A 24,505-nucleotide genomic window follows, 5' to 3' on the forward strand; every position below is an offset into this window, starting at 1 on the left:
AACATCACATATATGGCTTAACTTTTATATAATTTTCTTTATATTAAAGAACTTTTTAAAGAACTATCTGTTATAAAAAAAAAAGAAAGAGTGCAGCAGCTGTTTTTAACCATACACACATGTATTGGAAATTTTGGAAAATCAAGAATCAGGTTGAATTGAAGAATATCAAATAGTTCCATAGTTTTTTTGGCATACCATGCTCTATTCAAATTGTATATTTTACAGGAAAAAAATACACATTTATTGTTCAAAATAATTCTGTAGAGAGCAGGAAAGTAATTTACAATGATATTAAGTATTTATTCTTTGTATAACATAGTGACTTTAAACATTGCATGCAATGAACGTGTACATTTATCAACATGAATTTTTATATTTAAAAGCAATATTAAAGGTTTTTGACTAAGACTTTTGACAGAGGCTTTTTGAACAGTTAAACCATGGTTTAAACTGTGACGTGTCATAAATCTGCCAACCCTGGCCATAATTCGTTCATAGTATTTGTGGTGATCTAAGGCGTGCAGATCTACTGTTGCAACGACCTCCCTATAGTGAAGGCTAATGTATGATGAAGAAAAAGCCTTTCCTTCAGTTCTTGATGAGTTTCTTTTAGTTGGCCAGATTCAAATTGATTTTCCCAAGAGAATTTCTCTCGGAATGTACAGTACATTATAAAATTATCGTGATTTGTAATACACATTAGACAGTTTCATTCTAACGCCTCGCAATAGCTGAATAAAAAAATGCAGAATTTTAGCTTAAAGGCAAAAAAGTCCTGTTTTTAGAATAAAATTTTTAAAAAAGAACGATTGATCATTTTGCAATCAATTATGCAGAAAGAAAAACATTTGTCCTGTTTTATCAATACCTGTTTACCATACACTCTGTTAGACCAAACAGGATATATGGTCACCATACTTGTAAATGAGGCTTTTTCAGATGAAGTTGTCAGTTGTTTATGATTATCAGAAACCCAGAATCTCAATGTGATCACATTAAGCGCTGTGTACTGCATAAACAAATATTTTACATCTTAAATTTTCATGGCACATAGTTTGGGAATCACTGTTTTGAATAAAGAAGTAAAAGATACAAAAATTAAGGCATGTTCGGATCAAATTTAGATGGAAATTCAAATAAAATTTTATTTTTCCACGCGAATCACCTTGAGGGACATAAATGAGAGTCTTGGATTTTTTCCGTTTCAGCAGCTTGTTTAATTTCTTGCATTAAATATGGTATTTTCTCTCTTTCTGGCAAACTGTACCATTTCTCATAATTGACCTATTGACATGAGAAGAAAAATCAGTTAACATAGTAGTTTATTATTATTATTATTCACTGTAAATTTTTAGAATTCAAAAACTGACACACATTCAGACCAGAAAATCTCACAAAACTATAAACATAAAATTACACAGTTCCATAAGGAATTGCACATTTGAAAGTGTAGGTATTCACCCATAAAACTGATTATTAAATTATGGTCCATTCTTGAATGTAGAAATGTCCTCTCCATTTGTTAACACAGGATTTCTCGAAAGGCTGGTTATTTTTTGGAGATGATGATAACAAGGAAAAAAATTCATCTCTGCCTCCATGGGGACTCAAACCTTGGTGGTCTCTCATTTGCCAGACGAGTGCTCTACCAACTAAGCTATGGAAAAACAGAACATTTCTTTCTTGGAACATATATATGTTGAAAGGCTCTGTACATGGATGGCGGCAACAATAAACTAATACCTTGTGAATGAAATAGGCCACCAGATGTCGGCATATATGTAAGAATGTCCTCTAAAATATCCAGAAAATAGCCAGTCTTTCGAGGAATCTTGTTATGACATTTCTCATAAAGGACGCCATCTGGTGGCCTATGTCATTCATAAGCGATCAGTTGATTGTAACTGCCGTCCATGTACAGAGCCCTACAACATATAGAGAAATATTCCGTTTCTATAGCTTAGTTGATAGAATACTTGTCCGGCAAATGAGAGGCCAGGATCGAGTCTCCATGGAGGCAGAGATGAATTTTCTTCCTTGTAATCATCATCTCCAAAAAATATAGTCTTCCGAGGAATCTTGTGTTATGTGATTCATACTCTTTGAAAGTAAAAAAATTCAAGGACTATTCAAGTACTTTTCCAGATAAAATTTCAAAATTGAAAAGCATTCATATTGTGGCTGATAAAAATAATGATTTTTACAAAAAAACAAATTATTTCAATTTTTTTTATTTGTATTCGACATTCAATCATCTTTAATTTTGAATTTGAAATGCCAATTCATTAAAGATATATACATATATAATTTCATAAGAGAGTTATAGTTCTCATTTAAACTAGAGATAGTATTAAGTTCTAAAGGTCTCACTTTAAAAAAAAAACACAATTGTAGTTTAGCATATGAAAAAAGCAAGAAATCACTCAATGTTTGAAACAGTATTGAAATTTATACTCGATTAAAAGAAAAAATTAGAAGCACAGTCATATATGCAACTGATACTCATTAATTTAATAGTTTGAAATGTTTTGAAGCAATATCTTAAGTGCAGTGTTTTGCTGCAGGTTTTTGGCAACACCTTTTCAAGCACAGAAATACCTCAGATATGCTTGACCACATGTCCTGTTTAAACATCGTTCCTGCATAATTGTTTGATAATTAATACTGAGAGTTGGAAAATTTTAAAAAGAGCAATCCCTTTGTTCTCAATGCCCAAAATATCAAAGTTTTACAGATTATGAATTCTGAAATTCACTGATAAAATTGAAACTGTGTTAAAATAAGCATTTATGGCAAGAAAAATTCAAAAAAGGCATTTTTACAAAAAGTTTGAAAATAAGCAAAAAAAAAGACATTTATGGAATTTCGCCTGAACTTCCATAACTGGGCTCTACTTAAAACTGTTAAGATTCACTTACAGAGTAATGCCAAATTATGAGAAATTTAAATTAAAAAAAAAACTATATTAAAAGGCTATCTTTATAAATTGTTTCAATCAACTATTAATTTAAAGTGCATTTTGAAGGGTAGCAACTCAAAATTTCTCAAGAAGCGATTACATGAGCACCTCTCCAACTCACTGGTGTGTGTTTCTCCAGAAGTAAGTACTGCATACCAACACACATTTGGTCCTACTTTCATCAATATAATGACAACATTCATGATATAATTATAAAAATAATGAAATTAGGCTTACTATCACTGGACTGAAAGATAATTTGGTAAGATGTCTTGACGCCAAAGCTAAAGGCGATTTTATTATTTCTGGATCTTCATAGTATTGTTCTTTCTTTCCAACAAGAATGGGTATCCTGTAATGAAAGTATGATAAACAAGAAAACATATTAGTTGATGAATCAAATGGCAATATACTGTATACGTATATGTAGAACAAGAATATGTAAGGATGAGAGTGAATAATGATTTCTCAAAGACAATAATCAGATACACTCTTTTGCAAAAAAAAATGAAGTACCCCTAAAAAATAATAAGATCTGGAAATTTCGCTTTCAAATTCCTTTATGTCAAGTATGCAAATGATTGAATTTTCAAGGCCAATGAATGTTAACTTCGGTCATAGCACATGTTTCTACTGCGCAACTAGCAATGTAAAAAACAGGTTACAATCGCAGATGGTTTATCTTTTCTTGTTGTCAGCATTGCAGTTCCTTGGAGACACAACCAATAATACTGTTACGACGTTGTTTTGAAGACCTTATAGCCAATTGGATGACTTTAAGGTCTTCGACAATGTCGTAACAGCATGTTGGTGGCACCTAACAGTGTTCCCTGTATATGCATCTCTAATTATTTGGCTAAAACAAATAATTAGCAGCAAAAATTTGAAGGAATTAGCTATGTACATCAAGCATCAAGCTAAGTCAATGGTTTTCCAAGTGTTCATCACAAACCTTTCTCAGGGTGTCGCTGTGAGCTGGGAATAGTGAGCTTGAATAATAATGTGAGCTTTGTTAGGGTAGTGACAGCTACCGTGACCTCCACCCAGGGTAGCTGAGGTTGAACCTCAAGCATGGTAAGGGAACCATGGGTGACAAAAATTTGAGAACCACAGAAATAAGTGAACTCTCTTTAAGTATTATTGTTGTGATTGATAAATGAAACAAAGTAGGAAGCTCTGTTTCAAGCTACCAAAAAGTGTTGACGGAAGCCCATAAAATCCAGCTCGTCATTTCAACTTTTTCGGGAGGGGGAAGCAAAGAACATATACTCAATATATGTATATGTGTCTATATATATTTTACCTCGTTTGTCCATTTCAATTATATCTTTCAAAGATAGGGGGGCCCTTCCAGATACGCTTGCATAAAATGTTAAAAAGATTCATGGGAATACTACAACTACTTAACTGGACATGCAACTAGTAAACATTCGAAATGTGCTGTGTATGTGTTCTGTATCTAATGTGAAGTTTGTTTCTGAGGAATGCCTATTATGTGTTTAATTAGTAATCTCTCTGGTAACAACAGCATATGATGTCACAGCTTTAAGTAATGGTGGTGCCTATGACAGCACATTATGTCTTGTTGATTTTCTGTCTATATCACTTGGATATGATGTAATAATTAGTCATACAGCTGCTGCTATTTCCTAAGGCGTCCTTCAACATTATTTGTTCGACAGTAGATGTAGTTGAACAATCTTATTTCAAGAAATATACTTCCTGCATTCATATTGAACTTGAACAACCCATACAGAATAGGTTGAAATAAAATTAAGAATTCAATATTTCTATTTTGAATATTAATTAGTAATTATTTTAATTATAATTGTTATTATTAATAAATATTTTTTTATTTAGAAAAAGAACTTGGCAGACTTTCTGAATAGAACTTGGTTAAAACTTGATTTTAATGTATTGATGAAAAAAAAAATCATATATTTTATTAGGTTTGAACATTCAAAAAAGGAAGAAAAATGCACACATTATCTGCATAAAAAAGAGCACAGTGGGTAGCACACAGAGAAATTAACTGGACAGATGACTGGTTAAGAAGAGCTGCTATCCGCCTTTGAATTCAGAAGCAACAATATGACAAGTTAGTTCACCTGCCCCATTACGTGTGAACTTTAAATGTTGTGGGTCTGATTGCTGTCTGTAAAGAAACTGTTTTGAATGGAAGATAGACATGCATTCATGGCATGCCATGGAAAAATTTCAATAAGGATTATTACTTAAAATACATGCAACATTCTTTACAACATGTAAAAAAAGGAACATCTACACGAATTCTGTAAAGTTTGCAAGGACAAAATTGCAAATTGCAAGGTAGAAAATAATTCATTTTTGGAAATTGAACCCACTTGATGTTTTTCCTCTACAAGGGGGGGGGGGAGACTAAGTATAGGCATCCCCTGCTTTATGCAATTGGTTTTGCAAAACAATCGTGTGACATGAGTTAAATTCAACATGGGTAAGAGTTTCTTCGGAGAAGAATAAACAAAATAAACTTAACTCTAGCAGCAAAATATGTTTTCACAAATAAATTGATCATTTAAACTTATAGATCAGTGCCTCCCAACCTGTGGTTCGCAGGTACATTTGATAAAATTATTCATTAGTTTTAATAGATATCCATATGGGATCAGATGAAATTATATCTTTATATCAAGGAAACAGTTATTTTCCGGATATTATGCTGAGGTGAGCTCGGAAAGAAAAGTCATCACGTCTCCGCCAGGACTCGAACCCAGGCCCTCTTGCATACCGGGCAAGCATGCTACCATCTACACCACTGGAGACACATGAATCTGCCTTCCTAATTTCACGCACTGTGTCGTGAGGCGCTGAAGTAGAGGCATTAGTAGCCTCTCTTAACTTCAGGAAATGGCCCCCGGGTGGGACGGTTACTTCAGCTCCTCACGACACAGTGCGTGAAATTAGGAAGGCAGATTCATGTGTCTCCAGTGGTGTAGATGGTAGCATGCTTGCCCGGTATGCAAGAGGGCCTGGGTTTGAGTCCCGGCGGAGACGTGATGACTTTTCTTTCCGAGCTCACCTCAGCATAATATCTGGAAAATAACTGTTTCCTTGATATCTCTGGCTGAGAAAAAAGCCATCTATATCTCTCTATATCTTTATACTTAGGTTCACCACACCATCGAGGAAAATGCATGAAATTGCAATCCTAAATATGGGATATTAGTTGAAAAAAGGGACAAATGTATAAAAGAAAATCGAAACAACGGAAATGGCAGATATGCCCCATAAAACTGGACGCAAGTGGTCCGTCAAATAGTTTCAGACATTTTACTGGTCCGTGTTTTCAGAAAGGTTGAGGAAACAATGTTATAGATAAAGCTTACAAATTTATGACGCGCGGATGAATTTAATGAATAGTTTTTACTTCTGGCCATTCTTAATTGATGAACTGGTTGTGGTGTGAGTGTGGGTCTTTAGCTTCTGAAGAGCTGGGGATGACATCTGATAACTTTTAAATGAAATAGTCAAGATTCAGATGAAAAGTAATATTGTTTGTCTGTACAAAAACTGTTGTAGAAAGCCAGAATGATCCCGAATATCCTTTTCAAATATTCAGATCATTTTCAAAAAATTACGATTGCATTGTTAATGTGTTATCAAAAGATGTTCATTAGTGAGCTCTGGAGTTGGATTTAAGCCTTTTATCCATGTTTGTCACCTCTAATGTAGATCCTCAAATACAACAGATTTTGACATTAAAACAGGATCAACCATATAAATTTTTTATTTTATACGCCAATTTTCAGAATTAAAGTCAAACTCTGGGCAAAATTTCATAGGTTGTGATTTCTTACATTGATTTTTTCAAAAAAATAGTGTTATTGCAAAAAGGCGTAAAAATAGATCGCATAAAGCGAGGGATACCCGCACAAAAATTTTGAACTTTTTTTTTGGTGTATTTATGGGGATTCATATCCCTTCCCCCCCCCCCCCCCCATAATTCTTTGCGCAGTGAATGGGAAAAACCCTGTTAGGCATTTTAGTGTCACATATTTTAGTTAGTATTGACAAATGCATGGTTGCTCATTTTGATTCAAACAACCCCAGTTTCTCTTATGAGTTGATTCAGTGGCGTCGGAGCCAGGGGTGCTATGGGTGCTCAAGCACCCACGGAAGTTTGTGGACTGGATACGAGCACCCACAGAATTGATTCAAAAATCGAAATTTCCTACGTGAATCTCAGGACGGGCACCTACAGGTTCGAAACACTTCCGACGCCTCTGAGTTGATTGGTGTCACTATCTCAGATGAAACTAGGGTCACAGATTTGGGAATTCTCATTGACAAGCAGCATAGGTTTTGTGAACATTGTTCAGCGGTGGTGGGAAAAGCGAATAGAATGCTTAGGTTTCTATGCCTTCAAAAAGGTCTCTTCGCATTCTCCTCAGGCAATTCTTCCACTTTTCCGAGGCTTAGTTTGTCCTGGACTGGAGTATGCTGCAAGGTTTTGGAGACCATATATAAGAATTGGTTGAAGGGGTGCAGAGAAGAACTATGCATGTCCTCGTTGCCACCTGGGCTTGAGTTATGAAGGGAACTTCATTTTTTGAAGATGTTTACATTGGAAGAACGCAGGTATTGTGGGAGGGGGGAGGGGGACATGATCAAAGTGTTCAAATTTTTGAATGAGATAGAGACGATGGACCATGAATTATTCACATACACCGTCAACTGACTGCTTTCACAAGGGAACACCAGTAACGATTGGTAAGGCACAATTGTAGGTTGTGATGTTGCAAGGAATTTTTCTCTGATAGGATTGTTAATAAATGGAATAGCTTACCTGGGGTGTGGGTCCATATACCTTATCCATACTTAGAATAAGACAACCGTAAATATTTTTTATGTACATTGTATAATATTTTATCATGCATATATAGTCTTTAGTTTTTACAATTGCATTTTTAATTTGGGGTTGCTGAATTTTAAAAATATATGGCATCCATATTTTATGGGTGTCTTTTTCTCAGCCACCTGATTGGGCATTTTGCCAGTTGTGGCCTTGTATTTGTAAAATAAGTCGGTATAATATTGCGGGTGGGGGGGGGGGGGGAGTTCATTTCCCATGTAAACAGAGTTTGACACTCATAAAATTGGAGTGGACTGAAAATAACTTTTCATTCACAACAAAATTTGCATTCAAACAAGGGAAAAAACAGATATTGAACTCACACTTTTACATCATCAGGCAATTTTATATCCTCTATATAGTATGCTTTATGGTGATTTACAGAATCGGCGATCACATGAGTCAAGGAAACAGGGTAATTACCAGTTCTCATAGCAAGAAGATGATCTGAAATTAATAAAAATAATGCTCACAGGATGTGAATTCCTATGTTATATCAGAATTAATAATGTAAGATGTGATCAAAACTTGAGTGTTGAACTCCTTCATCTTATAAATACAAAGACTGATTGATGATAGTTATGTTTCACTTTAAGACAAAAAACAAAAACAAAAAATTAATCTTAGATATAATTTGAAATTATAGCACTCTAGGCCTATGCCTGCATTATTTAATGGACCTTTTTCAAAGTGCCAGACTTAGGCAGGTGGAAATAATTCAGTGGCACTGGGCCACAAAATACCAGTGGCAGTGAAATGTGATTATATTTATGTAATTACACAATTCTTCATGACTTCACTTGCTTAATGGAACTATTTTAAAAATTCCAACAAAATAATATCAAAAAATAATTTAACTTATAGGTACATAATTTTTTAAATATGTGTCTTATACCTTATTACAAACATATACAGAAATCAAACGTTTTTGACCAACCCTCAAGCCACGAGCCAACTTCCCCATTTTAATTTAGTGGACATAAAAAGGTGATATCAAGAGATGTGAGATTAGAGTAGGGCTTGCAGACACGGCAACATTGGCTTAAAGGTTGTCAGTAGCGATGAATGTTCAGCTTTGCCATGGGAGGGAGGCGGGGGTATTTTTAGGACAACATAATCATAGTAGAATAAAAAAAATCACTCAAATTAATTTTTTTTAAATTTTAATAGAAAGTTCATTAAATACAGCACCTCATAGGCACTGGAACCTAAAGGGCTCAGGCCACATGAGCTGCCCCCCTCTTGAAACAACTTTCCAAGATCACAGAGTCCCTTAATTATTCATGAGTATTCAATGTAATCCCAACCTGCATGCGCCCTTGTGGGCCATATATACGGACGTCTAGCAATCCTATAACCCCTCCCGCATTTTCTTTATATCAGAGCTCCTACAGCAGCTACAATGAAACATTCTTTCTGAGACAAGTTCCACGAGCTTGACCATGCGCAATGCAAATGAAGCCAGGCCCATAACCACTGTGCTGAACCACTCAGAAATCTGTTTTCAGCCCACAGCTTGAAGAGGTGTTAATGGATAACAGATCTTTGCACATTTGGGCATCGAGTAGAGCAGCTGCAGGTTTAGACCCGGCTTTACAGATTGCCTTCCACGCACAGACAAAGCAGAGCAGCTCTGAGTTTGTCATCTCTCGAACTCTCTGACATGCATATACAAATTCATTGTTATGGTAAAGATCAATGCAATATAAAAAAAAAATAAGTAAAACACCACAAAAGACCCGATTTTTTTAAACCAATTTCCATAGTATTGAGAGTATCTCCTGTAACTCAGTAGTTTATTGGGCCATCCGCAGAAACTATGGACAATGTGTAGCAGTTGGCAACTTTGGGCTTGACAAATCTCGGCAGCCAAGTTACCATGGCGACTAAAGCATTGGCATTGGTACTTAAACTTTTATATATATAGTTACTAACTTGAAGACAGTCCAAAAATATTGCAATTCATATCAGCGTATATGCCAACATGGAAGCAGGTGTTTCTATCCTGGAAAAATTAAAAGAAAAATTATTTTTGGGCCTTTTTTTCAAAAAAAAAAGAAAAAAAAAACCTCCTAAAATATTTTACTAGCACCTAGATTTGTTTTGAGATTTGTCAAGTCCTTGACTAGATCAGTATTTCCTAAAGTAGGCAATACTGCAAGTGGGATCCCAATGAAATGCACTAAAGAGATGATGGAAGCTCGGACACAACACTGGATTTTATAGGTCAACTTAGCAAGGGAAGGGGCGATGTGAAAAATAAGTTTGGAAGACTTTTGTATTGTTACAGCCTTGTAAGTTGCTTGCTCGCTTGCAGAAGTGACGAATATAAATGCAGTAGAGGATCATCAAACTGTTATCTTGCATTGCATTGTAAAAGCTAAAGTCCAGTTCTATCTTTCCCAGAAGACCTACCTCTACCTGTTCCAGCCTTTACACTATAGAAAAGTTTCTTCCACAAAAAACAATTGGAAAACAATACTATATGAGATAGAGGAGAAAAAAAAACAAAGTATAATAGTATTATACAAACCAATAAAATGGCCATCATGTGTCAAAACACCGTTCAGGAAAAACTGTTTCCCACCAAGGCCATTTTCTAGAAAAGCAGTCAGAGGAAATTCTGCACTTTTCAACCGTCGATTATGTACAGATGATACGATTTCTTTGAAAAAATTTGATGGCATTGAATACTGGCTTTCTTTCTCATACACATCTAGTGACCATTTCAGACAACATACATGCTGCTCAAATTCACTGCAACGGCCTGTGAAAAAAAAATCATTGCACATTAACTAATGGGGCAGGGGGAAGTTGCTACAGAGCATATTTTACTGAAGATATTTGTTAACAATTTTGAATATATAGTGAAATCTGGAATAACGACTCTTTGGAAAAAAACACTGTAAAATAAAGGGTTATCGTTATATCAAGAGATAGTATTATATCATCAGATATCACATAATTTCTGTTATTGTTAGCATCTTTTCTGAATCACCATTATAAGTATGACAAAATGCATTTACAAGTCGTCCAGTTGCAAAACTCATTCAGCGCCGACCAGTTTTTTTTACTGAAAGTGAAAAAGAAATGTTTGTAATGTATTTTTTGATCTGACTGCTTGAAATTTCGAATTTTAACATTAACATTTTAACAAGCGTCAGCTTAAAAAATACACTCTACAAATGTTCCTTTCTCACTTTCTGTAAAAAAACTGGTTGGTGTTTAATGAGTTTTGAAACTGGACGACTCAAGTATTTCATTTGCAGCAAAAAATTCTAATTGATCAATTGACGAAAAATTTGTTAGCTGTTTCGTCCTGTGCAAAGTAGTTTTGTTTACCACACAAAAAGTAGTTTCACTGCAACATTACCTAATATTTTCTGAGGGTCGATTGTTCAATAATATCAGCATTTTGTGCTCTCGAAAAAAAACACCACTTTTTGAGTTTAAAAATACAGTGAAATTAGTGTATAACGATAAACCTGCCTATAAAAATATTTTCTTTGGACCCCCAATAGAATTCCCATTTACTCATGTATTTTGAACCTGCCTACAGCAATAATCCTTTTTTAGACGCACTGTCTATAACAACAATTTTACCTGTTTAGAAAGCTGGTATAGAGCATTACATCATGATGTTTTTATCATGGAAAACGACACCCCATGGTCCAGAATGCGAGATAACAAAAGATTGCAGCACACATGAGTGATAAGAAACGATTGCTCATGGTAATCGAGGGGGGGGGGGGAAGGCTCTAGAACGAGCCTAGCGATTGGAATGTGCATGGGCGTTTGTTGCGAAACCGAGGTTGCAGCAGAAGGATCGGGGAGGGGGAGGGGTTGCATGTGTCTCTGGGTGGGCAGTGTCAAACCCACAGCCAGTTGAAATGTAAAATGTTGTCACGGATATGGAGAAACTAGTTGTAAACTTAGGCATCACAAGGAACTGGTTCAAACTCCACCAGCACCACAGTGATGGTTGGCTGAAGTTGGTTTCCTGTGGTTCTCCAGTTCGAGGCATGACTGTGAGGCAATCTTCTTGTCACAGAGCGCAACAGGCATATAACACCGACCTATCATTTTGGGGAGGGGTGACTGCCTGTTTTAAAAAATGAACACAAATAAGGTGTGAAATATATATAATAACATGTCCTGACTGATTCATCACCACCGAGCTAAAACCACTGAAGCTATAAATAAGAAATTTGGTCAGAAGTTTTATTTTATGACGTAAACACTAACTAAGAAAGGGTTTTTGCAATTTGATGCCTAATGGGGTCATAAGGGGATCAAAGGTAACATACAGAAATCATGTCACGAAGAAACCTACAGTCAAGAAATTTGCTCAGAAGTTTTGTTTCATGCCTTAAAGACTAATTAAGGTTTTTCCCCCTTCAAAATTTGACTTCTAAGGGAGTCATAAGGGGGTTCAAAGGTAGGATTCATGAAATTTGATCAGTAGTTTTGTTTTATGATGTAAAGACTAAGAAGGGATTTTTTTGTAAAATTCAACCACTTGGGGTCATAAGAGGAGGGTCAAAGTTTATATGGAACAATCATCACTGAGCCGAAATAGCTAAAGCCATAAATATGAAATTTAGTCAATATTAAATTTATTAATGTACATACCCTGAGACGGGATTTCTGAAAATTCATCCCCTCAGGGGGATCACGAAGGATTCAAATGTTATATGGAGGAATCATGGCAAGTAATTTTAAGATTACAGAATCCACGCGAGCAAAGCCGTGGGGAACAGCTAGTTGAGTATATGTTGTTTGCCCCTCCACCCAGGAAAAAGTTGAAATGACAGGCTTGATACAAACGGTACAAATATTTAATCATTACACTTCACTCATAGTTTGAAATATAGATGGTAATACTATAACAAGCATTTCACAGAAACAAACTCTACGTTAGGTTCATAGCACCATACACACACACTTTCCAGTACGGCTAAGGTCTTCTTTGACCACCTGCTTATATCTCTTCATTGAGCCAGAACAGTGGCCATGATCTGGTTAGGAGGTTGTAAACTTTTGTGCAAGCGGCAGGGGATCAAACTACAATTGCTGACACTTTTTCTGTGGCTTCCACCTATACTTTTTTTTCCTCTTCTCAGTCATGTGGGTGTTGTTAGTGCTTCTTTGTTGTCTCATTTCATCTTGCGTTTTATTAGATTCAAAATTAATTTATTAACATTGTGTTATGCAACATTTATATATTAAATTACATGCACACATTTATATATTAAATTACATGCACACATTTATATATTAAATTACATGCACACATTTATATATTAAATTACATGCACACATTTATATATTAAATTACATGCACACATTTTATTTCATAAACATTGGATGTGCAAATGCTCAAACTGCTACAATGGTAACCTGTCTACAATGATATTTTTTCTAGGTTCTTACAGTATTATTATTATAGACAGGTTTTACTGTAAATTGAAGATGATTTTAAGTGAAATATAAAAAAATATTGTGGTTTGAAAAAAAAAAACGGTTTTGAAATATCCTGAAAAAATATTGTTATAGACAGATTTATCCTAGTGAAAGGATACCGTTTTATTGAGGGATTAGACTATAGGCAATTCCAAGATTAGCAAAAATATCATTGTAGAGAGATTTATTATAAAATCGAGTATAGTTGTAGCAAGGTTTCTCTCATTGTATTAAATTATACAGAATATGTGTATGGTGCTATGAACCTAACGTAGAGTTTGTTTCTGTGAAATGCTTGTTATAGTATTACCATCTATATTTCAAACTATGAGTGAAGTGTAATGATTAAATATTTGTACCGTTTGTATCAAGCTTGTCATAACTTTTTCCTGGGTGGAGGGGCAAACAACATATACTCAATTAGCTGTGATTTTGTGTTAAAAATCGTAGTATTCCAGAATAGTCAAAGTATTTTTTGCATAAATTATATTCACAATTTCATCATTAATTTGTGTATAGTGGATTTGAGAGGGGATTACCCCCCCCCCCCCCGCATTCCCACCTATGCAAATAATACAATTTCTTTTAGTAAAGGGTCTATGGAGCTACTATTACTACTACTAAACCATACATGCACCTAGCCCATGTTTCTACGTGGAACTTCTAATGAATTGGTACATGTTGGAAATTGGAATGTGTGTGTCCATGTTGCGAACCTATGCGAAGCTTGTTTCTGTGTAATGTTTGTTATAGTGCTGCCATCTGCCACCTATTTTTCAAACTATGAGTGAAGTGTAATGATCAAAGATTTTACTGTTGTAGGCCTGTTGCTCTCTGTGGCAAGACTTTTTAATTGGAAGATCGGCTTGCATTCACACTTTGAAGTTGGGAACCACAGAAAACCAACTTCAGCCGACCACCACTGTGGTGACGGTGGGGTTTGAACACGGCCCTCGCGATAAGAGTCCATCACTATGACCACTCGACCACCACAGCGGCTTGTCTATGGAGGTGAATTGTACCCGTCGCCTGTACCAAAAAATTTGTTTACAGTTATCAGGACTTTGGATAATGATATCAATTTTCTTTTAATTGAAAATGTTTTTGTGCATTCTGAAGCTAAGGTTTAACCAAACTTATTTTTTCCCCTGTAAATTATCGTTATCAGGCTGCAAGACTATGTAAGAGGCTGGAAGGTGTCCATTCCCCCTCCCCCCACTTTGTTGACAAACTAGGCATCTCTGTAATCGGTCTGTAGTATTCCCTGTGATCCATGTACGCATGAGCTGCTTTTGCAATGGCCTTCCAATAAAATGAAGGCACTTTTATGGAAAAAACTTCTTTTTTCAGTTCTTGATCAGAGTCTTTCAGTTGACCAGATACAGATTCATTTTTCCGAGGGACTTTCCCAAGGATTTATAAACGGATTGTACACTTAAAAAAGAAAACTAAAGATTTCAGTTTTAAGGAAAAAAAATCTGTTTCAAAATAAAATAACTAAAAGAAATGAAAGATTGAACATTTTGCAATCAATCATGTAAGAGAGAAAAAACAGTTGTCATGTTTTAGCAATACCCGTCTGCCATACAGGATGTATGGTGAACGAACTTGCAAATTTGATCAGATTTTTCAGTTGCAGTTATCATTTGTTTATAGTTATCAAAAACCAAGAGTCCCAATGTGATCCCATTAAGCGGCTTGGACTGTGTAATTCTGGAAAAATTTTGCTAAAAGAACGATTTGTATGATAGAAGTTTGTTAACAAAATTTTTTTCCTGCATTAACAAAAAAATCTGTTGTGTTAATATAGAAGTTTTTGAGGTATTATGTTAATACAAACATGATTGATGATAGAATTAAACACTCTAGCTCAGTGTTTTGCAAACTTTTGTCTTCTATAACTCCCCAGAATAGTCTAACAAAAACCACTTCATGGTATTGAATAGGCACACATTAATAAGGACAGCTCAATGCAGAACTCCACGGAGCTGCAGCGCCCACTTCGAGAACTACTGCTCTAGCCTAATGTGAGCTGTTAATGTTTATACTGTAAATTAAAAAAAAAAGCTGTGTGAAATTAAGATTTGAGCATCTACCTGTTCTTTTGCTCAATGCCAGCGCAGAGTACAGAAACTTCTCTTCAAGAACTTGACGAACATAATAATCGCAGAAATATCCAAACATACACCAGCTGCTAATCAATTTCACATATAGATGAGGATAAGATTCATGAAACATAGATAACTTTTTGTCAGCTCGCGATAGGATATCTAGCACACAATGAAAATCTTTAATTGGATAGTCTACAGCTGTGTACAGTTCTGTGACAGTCAAAGATGAATATTTCGAATGGTTTTTAATAGTTTCAGAATTCAATAGAATCTGCTGCGTGAGTAGTTCCAGGAGTTCAGGAGAAAAGAATTCCAAGTGTTTGAGGTGACACAGAAGATCATAGCACTCATGCAGTTCCCAATTTTCTTGTAAAACTCTATTTGACAAGCGTAAGAAAAATTTCCTGAAGTATAACGAATGTCTTCTACATATTTTGACAAAATCTAGAATAACTTGTCGCGGAAGTTCTGTCACTCTATCTGAAATTATTTCGAAACATGACCTCACAAGACTCATGTAGCCTTCAGTTGGATAATCAGTGAACAACAAGGCATAGATTACACTGATGGCATTATCAGCAGTGAAATCAGGAACTCTACTTCTAAGTGTCAACACAATTTTCTGAAAAAAAGAAGAGGAATTCCTGTCAAGATACAATGGCATGCAAGAGAATGCATATGACAAATATAACACCAATTTAACATATTACACATATTCGCTTATGAATATTATATACGTGTTGAGAAAAACAAATTATGATCTACTGGGCTTTTTAGGAAATAAAATCTAGGCACCATAACTTTTTACGAGCCAGAATTATTTTTCAAAAAAAAAGACAGGCCAAAAATAATGTTTCAACTTTTTCAGGACATACTGAACACCTGCTGTGTTGTAAATATGATCACCTGAATTCTAGTTGCCATGGAAACCTGGCAACCAGAAGTTGTCAAGCTTTAATGATATGTTCAGTTAGCTTCACAAGATATGCAGGGCGTTTTTGTGAAGTAACATAGACATTACAAAAAGTAAAATTGCAGACCCACGAGCATATTAATTGATATTGGAATGCATACAGGCAAGCCATTGCATAGCTCAAGGGCAAGGCTGTCAGGGCCAAAGAAGCTTCTCAGTAACGATGAATGTGGAGCTTTATGGGGGTGGGGCACCACCCAGATATTATAATCACAATCCAATAAGAAATATGGGTCCCTTCCCAGGACAGATTTCACATATTTCTTATACAATGGAACTTCGGTAAACTAGTGATTCAGTTAAAAATCAAGAATTCTTATCACAAGAAAAATGTTTGCACTTTGTTTATTTATTTTCACATTACCACAACTGAGCCAATGATTTTTTACAGGCCCGTCATTTGGGGGACGACGACGACCCCCCCCCCCCACTGTCCCCAGCTTTAGAAAATACACTAGAAATGGTATACGTATGCATAAAAAAAATATACATACATACATTGAGCATATGCTCTTTGCCCCCCCCCCCCCGAAAAATGTTGAAAAGACGGGCCGGTTTTTTGCTTTTGTTCACATACATACTGTGGAACTGTGGGTAATATTCTCCCTACAGTCTCTGCGGGCCTCACTCAAAAAATAAACATATGCACAAGCACAACTGTTTACGATACGACAATAGATGTGGCATTTAACATGGTAACCATGCATATGTGTGCTTGAAGTTTTTGGAGAAAACTATAGGCTGTATACATTATTGAACACGACTTTGAGGGGTTGGTTCATGAACAGGAGTCAACATTTGTTGAAGAGATTGTGTTTCTTGGGGAATACTATGGGACTGGAGGTGCATGAAAATGACATTCAAGAACTAGCGGAAGAACGTGGCCAGGAGTTGACGAACTGCATTGCATACAACAGCTTATAAACGGTATCTTGTCTGAGTAATAGAGAAGTCCCTCACTTCAAATGAGATTAGAGAGATGTATAGAATGAAGGAATAATTGCAAGATTTTGTAGAAAAGAACCAATCAAATGAAGCTTTAGCAAAGCAAATGACAAATCTGTCCAAAGACAAAGCAATTTCCCATTTCCGAGAAATACTAGAAAGGAGGCCAAAACAAGTGTCATTGGATAGGTTCTTTTCCAAAGTCACACAAAAAGAATAAGTTTGCAGACAGCAGTGAGTATGTAACATTGCAGTACTGTATATTTGCACAAATGTGAGCCGATCTCCCCATTAAAAAGTCTCGCCACAGAGAGCAACAGTCCTACAAACAGTACAAATATTCAGTCATTACACTTCACTCACTTCACTTCTGAGATATAGATGGCAGCACTAAAAATCATACACAACACTAGATACGCACCCAGACTGTTAGGTACACATACTTACACTTCCGGCACAACTCACTAGGAGCCATGGCTAAATTGCCCATGGCGATAGACCTGAGTTGTGCTCGGCTTGAAAAAAAAAAGTACTGTATATTTATTTATAGAGTTATTGTATTATTTTGTTATAAGATTCATGTACTGTATTAATTATTATATTATTGTCGTGTTAACCATTTTTATTAGACATTTTTATGTGAATGAATATTTGTGGAATGATTTTTTTCAAGTTTCCATTATTTTCTATGAGAAAGCTTGAAGCTTGATTCAATATACGAGTGATTTGGATAATGAGCATGTTCACAGAACGAATTAAGCTCGTTAATTAAAGTTCCACTGCATTTTTAGATTTTCCTAAGCCCTGGCATTAGATGCTTATTTGCTCTATTATCACACTCTAATGTCAAAGAAAAATAAAAGAGTTTTATAGTATTGAGAGCATTGCCTATAGCTCCAAAGTTGAGTGTGTCCATTCATAGAAACTACAGGTAAACTGTAGCAGTTGATAGCTCTGAATGTGCTATCGAGTTTTGTGGTAAGTTTTTGGTGCATGGATTATACAAATATAAAGTTGTATACTTATTGTTCAAGAAATCATTCACACAAAACAAAGATAAACAGATATATGATCATGAAAGATATTATACCTCAACAGTTGCTGGTTTCAATTTTGCTTTACATGCTAGTTTTAGGCAGCTTATTGCTTCATTAAGGTTTTCAGAATCCAGCTGCTGGTCAATCTGCACTTGCAAAACTAGAGGTATGGCTAACTTGAGGCTGTCAACAAGAGCATTCCTTCCGTGTTTGTGGAGTAGAAAACTAAGGAAAGTCAGCTCATTAAGAGACATATTATTGACTTGCGAGCAAAGCATCTTTAGCATGGCCTGCATCACGTAAGTATTACACGTGACATGCAACCTCGTTAGGGTTTTGAAAACATTCAAAACACCCTGATGATCAAGGTAACGTGCCCTCTTCATTGCACGATTGCACAATGCTTGAAAAGCTTGATTGTTCGTCAAATCTTCCTCTGGTGGTGAGAGAGGAGATTTCTCCCTAAAATTGGAGATGACATAGAATTATGAATACAACGAGTACTAAATAAATATGCAAATTACAACAAAATGATAGTTTTTCACTGTAACAAATGTATTTTACCCAAGAATTTTATAACAATAATGGAAATTTAGCATTTACTTATCCCTCAAACTTAATTACAGATATTGTATTCCAATTTTACACAGACGATCAAGGAATATAAAAATACTTCACAGTCAACTTATACTTCCATTTAACTCATCTAATCTATGAGAACAAATATTTTTAGTGTATCTGACATTTTTAATATATTAATTATTTGAGGTAGTAAAAGCAAACATAAATCCACAAACCACCTCAATGTAGTTTGTTTGTAAAACAAAGGATCCTAAAATTTAGAAAAAAGAAAAAACAGACAAAGTTTAAATCAGTTAATTCTTAAGAGTCTAGATATTCAAGAATTTTCCAGAATCTCTGACTCCAATATTTCAGCATGCTGGTCGATGTGACGGAGTTTGGTAGACCAAATTTCACGAAAAAAAAAGCACCACTCACCTTAAATGATCATGTATCTGATTGAAGCAAGAACAAAGATGGTTATCATTCATTACATTAACATGCATGCCCACTAGTTCCATTATTCTGTCAATAGACCGGGCTTTGTTTATCTGCTCTAGCAAAATATCTGTAGATGTAAAAGAAAAATATTTTGCATGTTTAATTGACAGAAACTGAAGCAAACAGAGCAATTTAGTGGGAGGTACAAAGACATACAAGTTATATAACAAACTTCCTTATTGACTATACAGAGAATGGTCCTTAACCGGCCCAAATTCAAATTTTACACTTGTGTATGTAGTCAAGAAATGTTTAGAACCATGATCTCAACATGCGAGCTAGATACATTTTACAGCTTTTGTGCAAACACTGTAACGATATCACATTGAAAGGGGATCCCTGTAGGCAGGGACAGGGCCGTAACTGGGATTTTTGCAGCCTAGAGCAAACATGATTCAGCCACCTGGGACAAACATTATTTTGCCTGAATATGCATTTGAAAGAAAATGTTACAGGGACAGGCTTTTTTTTGTATGGAAAAACCATCTAAAATTAGAGCTATGCATCTCAGAGGTCACCTGTACGATGCTATGTTTCACTTGCACACATGAGGAAAATCAACGCATGAAGATGCTTTGTCAGTTACATTTTTGCACAGCAAGGTGGGGTAAAAAATTTCAGAGAAACAAAAAAACGTTATGCAATTAATCAACTTTTATTGTAGAGAGGGCATGGATGAATGAATGGGCTGAAAGAGATCTCAGCAACAAGATAAGTCCAGTGGCAAAGTTCTGATGTTCATTCACTACAGGAGGAAGCAAAATCATGTTTGCATCAATTTCAGTTGTAAAAATATAATAATTTCGATTCAAGGAAAAAAATATTAACCTGTATCCGAAGAATAGAGTTTTTCAAGTGGAGTGTTATCAGTGGGCGATGGAAGATCTTTGTCATAAGGATAAAACAATGCTCTGCATGCACCAGAATATAGACATCTCTTCGGAAGGAATGATGATCTCACAGATGTTGACAAAATCCTCAAACATTGAGTGCTAACTACAGCACTTGAAACTGCAAAATGACGAAGCATATTTGACTAACGGATGGAACGTTTCCTGAAATAAAACAGATATTGAACCACACATTAATAAAATACAATGAAAAAACACTGCAACTATACTCGATTCAACAATAAATCTCTCTAAAGCAATATATATATTTTCTAAATCTTGCGTGGAATTGCAATATATTATATTGATGATGAACTTCTGGAAAGATAATTCAACTGCTTCAATAGGGAATCGAGTCACCATCCACTCGCAATCTGGATGACTATGCCAGACTGCTATGCCACAAAAAGCAATCAAAATTTTTTTTTTCTGGAGCATATAAATGACGAATAAGACCGTAAAATAGGCAGTCAGACCTAACTCAGCTAATAGCTCATGTATACTGACATTGGCCACAAGATGGTGACTTATATGGATACAGGGCTGCAACTAAAATGCTTGGTCAGGCGGGGCACACACAAATTTTGGTACTCCTAGTTGCGGCTCTGAATGGAGGTGTCACTCTCTGCTATTCATAAAAGATGAATTTTTAGGAAAAAAAAAAAAACTCAGCAGGCTCAAAAGGGAATTAAAACACTGTTTCCTTCATTCAGCATGTACAATTGAACCCAGATTCAATGAATCAAATAAAACAAACATTTTTTTATTTGTTGAATTGAGAAAAATCGTTACATGAGCATACATTCCAACCTTACGATTAAGCCTCTCCATAGGGGCAGTGCTTGCCGACAGTAAGGGGTAGAGGGTAGCAATTTTCGCATGATTATTTAAAAAAAAAATCAAATACGTTTTCTTCAACAATAGGTATTTACACAGTTCTGCCGAATATTTATAATAGCCACTGTTTTAAGTTTGAGCCTGTACATTCCTGCCCCCTGAATATTCCTCACGAAATCAATGAAAGTTTGATTTTTTTGGAACAGGATGCTATCACTGCTTCGCCGTCAGCAACATCCCTCTTTTGCTTTTTTTGTAGAAACTTATCCATGAAAATTGTTATGAAACTTTATAAATTATTAAACTTTTACTCATTTTATTTTTTTCAATTTAGCTATTATAAGTTTATTCGTTGTGTCATATATGCCATTTTCCCAGCACGTGTTTCATTATTTTTCTTGTTGGAATCTCTCTCTCACTTTGGATTTGTTTTATCTCAGGTTGTACATTTTATACTTTCATTATTATTAATTTTTTGCATTCTAGCTACTACTACTAAACCACACATCCACCTCATCCACATTCCTCTTCGAACATCTAATGAATTGGTACATGTTGGAATATATGTGCCCATGATGTGAACCTGATATTAATTTTATTTCTGTGTAATGCTTGTTATAGTGCAGGTATCTATTTTTGAACTATAAGTGAAGTGTGATGATTTTACCATTATAAGACTGTTGCTCTCTGTGGCGAGACTTTTTCTAATGGGAGATCAGTTCACATTTGCACCTAATCTTCGTTCATTTTAACTTGGGTCCGAATGTAAATATAAGCATGTGTGCAATAGCCTACTCAAAATGATTGGTTGAAGAACACTTCACCTCTCTTACAGTATAATACTGCCAAAAATATAGTCCTTTGTCATTTGCCCCTCTCTCTCTCACATACACTTCATAAAATAACTCATAATTTTTATTTTTTTTCCTGTGTTAGTTAGATGTTATTTGCAGGAAGGAAAAAAATTGTCTAAGATGGGTCAAAGCATTTTTGCCGTAGTGACTTTACGGTGGGTGGCGGAAGGATACGCCCTTCTCTCTCCACTGCTGCTCTGGCTGTCAACAGAACATGTTTTCTTGCTATACGTAGTCGTAAAACAGTACACACTTCAAGAGATCTCACTTTGCCTACATATATGTGCATGTCTGGTTTCAAATGTCTGGTGATGTGTTGGCGATTGTTTTCTTTAGCAAGAAAGATGTTAGAAATCGTGACTCTATTTCACTCTTGATGACTCTCATCAAGCTTTCGTGATTTTTTTCTCGCCAAAGAAAAAGATCAACAGAGACAGAACAACTATAGTTGTTCCTGTTATGTAAGTATTATGCTGAAGGTTTTGAACAGCTGGTTGAATCAAAGATGAAGTTAGGAAAGAGAAAATTTAACTGCCCCTGCGGGGACTCGAATCCCCGTCCTCTCACTTGCCCGGTGAGTGCCCTAGACCTGTCGGTGTTGAAGACCTTTGCATGGATAGCAAAGAGCGACATCATTTTCGGATCATGTTGAATGTCCACCCTGATCTCTGCGAAGAGAGGTTTTTCTTTAAATATTTGGGAGTTAGTGCACAGAATAGAGTATTAATGAGGAAGAAGCATATAATTTCCTTAATTCCAGACTATTTCCACTCGATAAGAACAAGATAGAATAGCAATTACAATCGGCCAATCTCAGCTGTCGGTAATAAATATCACCAAACTAATGCCAGATCTTGAGTATTTCCACATCTAAAAAAGCTGATCAAGATCAACCATATGTAAAGTAAATAGCAGTCTGAAAAAAACTAATAAAAAAATTGACATCAGGGGAATAGCTTTGGTATACGGGACACGCCAAGTTGGCAGCTTTTTTCTGACGATAAGTCGCCAACACTTTGGTTTGTAGTTGTTCTGCTGCGTTGTCGTTGTTCCAGAATGTTCTTCTGACACCGTGGTGGCACTAGTTGTTATTTGTAGCACGTCTTTTCAAACTTTTGAATAGCCATTTTCTCTTTTTCATTCCGCACATTAGGATTATATTTTCATCGGCCCATACGGTTGTATAATTTTTATTTATTATATTTATAAAAGTCTGGATACCCAGAAAAATAGTCAGAGTTTTATATTTTTATACATAGAATATACTTATTTATACAACATGCAGGACCGTTGTTTATTTAAGAGTGGATACCTTATGTTGTTTAGTCTTCGGTAGTGATACTTTTATTACAATTATACTTGTTGGTTTTAGCATTGATCTTATTTATGCTTATACTATTATATTTTTTGTGTGTTTTGTGATATTTTTCATATTTGAATGGGTTTTTTATTATTGTTTTCTCCGTTGGCGATTTTTTTTCTGGCGCCCGCAGTGTCTAACGGCCTTGGCGACTTTTGGTCAGGTCGTCGGGTACGTTTGGCGCCAAAAAAAGTCGCCAAGTTGTCCTTCTACTAAAGCTGTTTCAAAGTCTACACCAGATTATATTAATATTGAAACCGTGTTGGGGAGTATAAAAATATCATTGAAGGTGCTGATACGAGTCACGTCTACGAGTGTTGAAATAATTCATATGCATTTATCATGTTTTACATATTAATAAAAGACAATATGTTATTACTATCAAGACTCGTTTCCAATAAACATACACACAAGCTATTAAAAAACTATTATAAAGTACATTTTGATCTTACAATAAACATTCACCTACCAGTTCCGCGGCATAACAAGCACATGAGGGAGTATATAGCGATCTTACCAAAGTTTGGAAGGATCACAATGCATCAGCTGACCATATGTTTCCGAGAAAAATACTGCAATTTGAGATCCCACGATGAATAATCAACGTGACCATACATCCCGCATTTTTAGAAGCAGAATTATTCATTTCAAAATATTCAGCTTATCCAAAGATAATGTCACTCTTCGCTATAAAACTATGACGTTTTCAACAACTAGCTGATGCGAAGATAAATTTCGGAAAGAGAGAAAGTTCACCTTCCCTCGCGGGAAACAAAGAGTGACATCATCATTGAATAAATCACCATCTAGTGGCAGTTTATGTAGTTATGAGTTTTTGCTTGAGTTAGGTCCGACCGTCCATGAACGGTCCGGAAAGATTAAGAATTGTTACCCTTGCAGTCTACGCAGCGAGTCAGAGAACGTGGGTTCGATTCCACGAAAGGGCAGCAGAATTTTCGTCTCTTGTCTAAATTCATCAACCAACTGTTTGAAACCTTCTTATATTCAGCTTACTCATTGTTTTAACGAAAAGGCTTATTTTTTCAAGTTTAGTAAGAAAGCTGACTTTAATTTCTTGATCGTGAACTCATTATTTCAACGCGAGTTGGGAATCGATGAA

At 35.5% G+C, this 24,505-nt stretch overlaps 1 protein-coding gene across 3 annotated transcripts; it reads right to left on the reverse strand.

Annotated features, from left to right (window-relative positions):
- Positions 1-225: 225 nt before the first annotated feature.
- Positions 226-23,888, reverse strand: LOC149087334 (FAST kinase domain-containing protein 2, mitochondrial-like). 3 transcript variants are annotated; one of them, XM_089231385.1, is made up of 9 exons: positions 23,855-23,888; positions 20,273-20,499; positions 19,382-19,511; positions 18,436-18,844; positions 15,413-16,049; positions 10,387-10,620; positions 8,177-8,300; positions 3,200-3,314; positions 226-1,287 (listed from the first exon to the last, which is right to left on the reverse strand). In XM_089231385.1, exons 2-9 carry the CDS (start codon positions 20,472-20,474, stop codon positions 1,165-1,167), a joined length of 1,974 nt encoding a protein of 657 aa, XP_089087511.1. In that variant the 5' UTR covers positions 20,475-20,499; positions 23,855-23,888; the 3' UTR covers positions 226-1,164. The 3 variants fall into 3 exon arrangements, with proteins under 3 accessions (XP_089087511.1, XP_089087513.1, XP_089087512.1); XM_089231387.1 differs by having other exon boundaries at positions 23,838-23,856; XM_089231386.1 differs by lacking the exon at positions 23,855-23,888 and adding an exon at positions 23,765-23,850.
- Between the last annotated feature and the right edge of the window lie 617 nt (positions 23,889-24,505).

Source organism: Pholcus phalangioides, unplaced genomic scaffold, assembly GCF_987345545.1.
Source record: "Pholcus phalangioides strain wild (caught in Gottingen) unplaced genomic scaffold, Ppha-v1.0 ptg000004l_1, whole genome shotgun sequence".
NCBI classification, from domain to species: domain Eukaryota; kingdom Metazoa; phylum Arthropoda; class Arachnida; order Araneae; family Pholcidae; genus Pholcus; species Pholcus phalangioides.

Coding starts and splice junctions, on each gene's coding strand:
- LOC149087334 (XM_089231385.1), bottom strand. CDS start 20,474: ATGCTTCGTCATTTTGCAGTTTCAAGTGCTGTAGTTAGCACTCAATGT. Junction 16,050..18,435: donor TGAAACCAGCAACTGTTGAG/GTATAATATCTT, acceptor TCTTTTTTTCAG/AAAATTGTGTTGACACTTAG. Junction 8,301..10,386: donor ACATGATGGCCATTTTATTG/GTTTGTATAATA, acceptor TATTAATTTCAG/ATCATCTTCTTGCTATGAGA.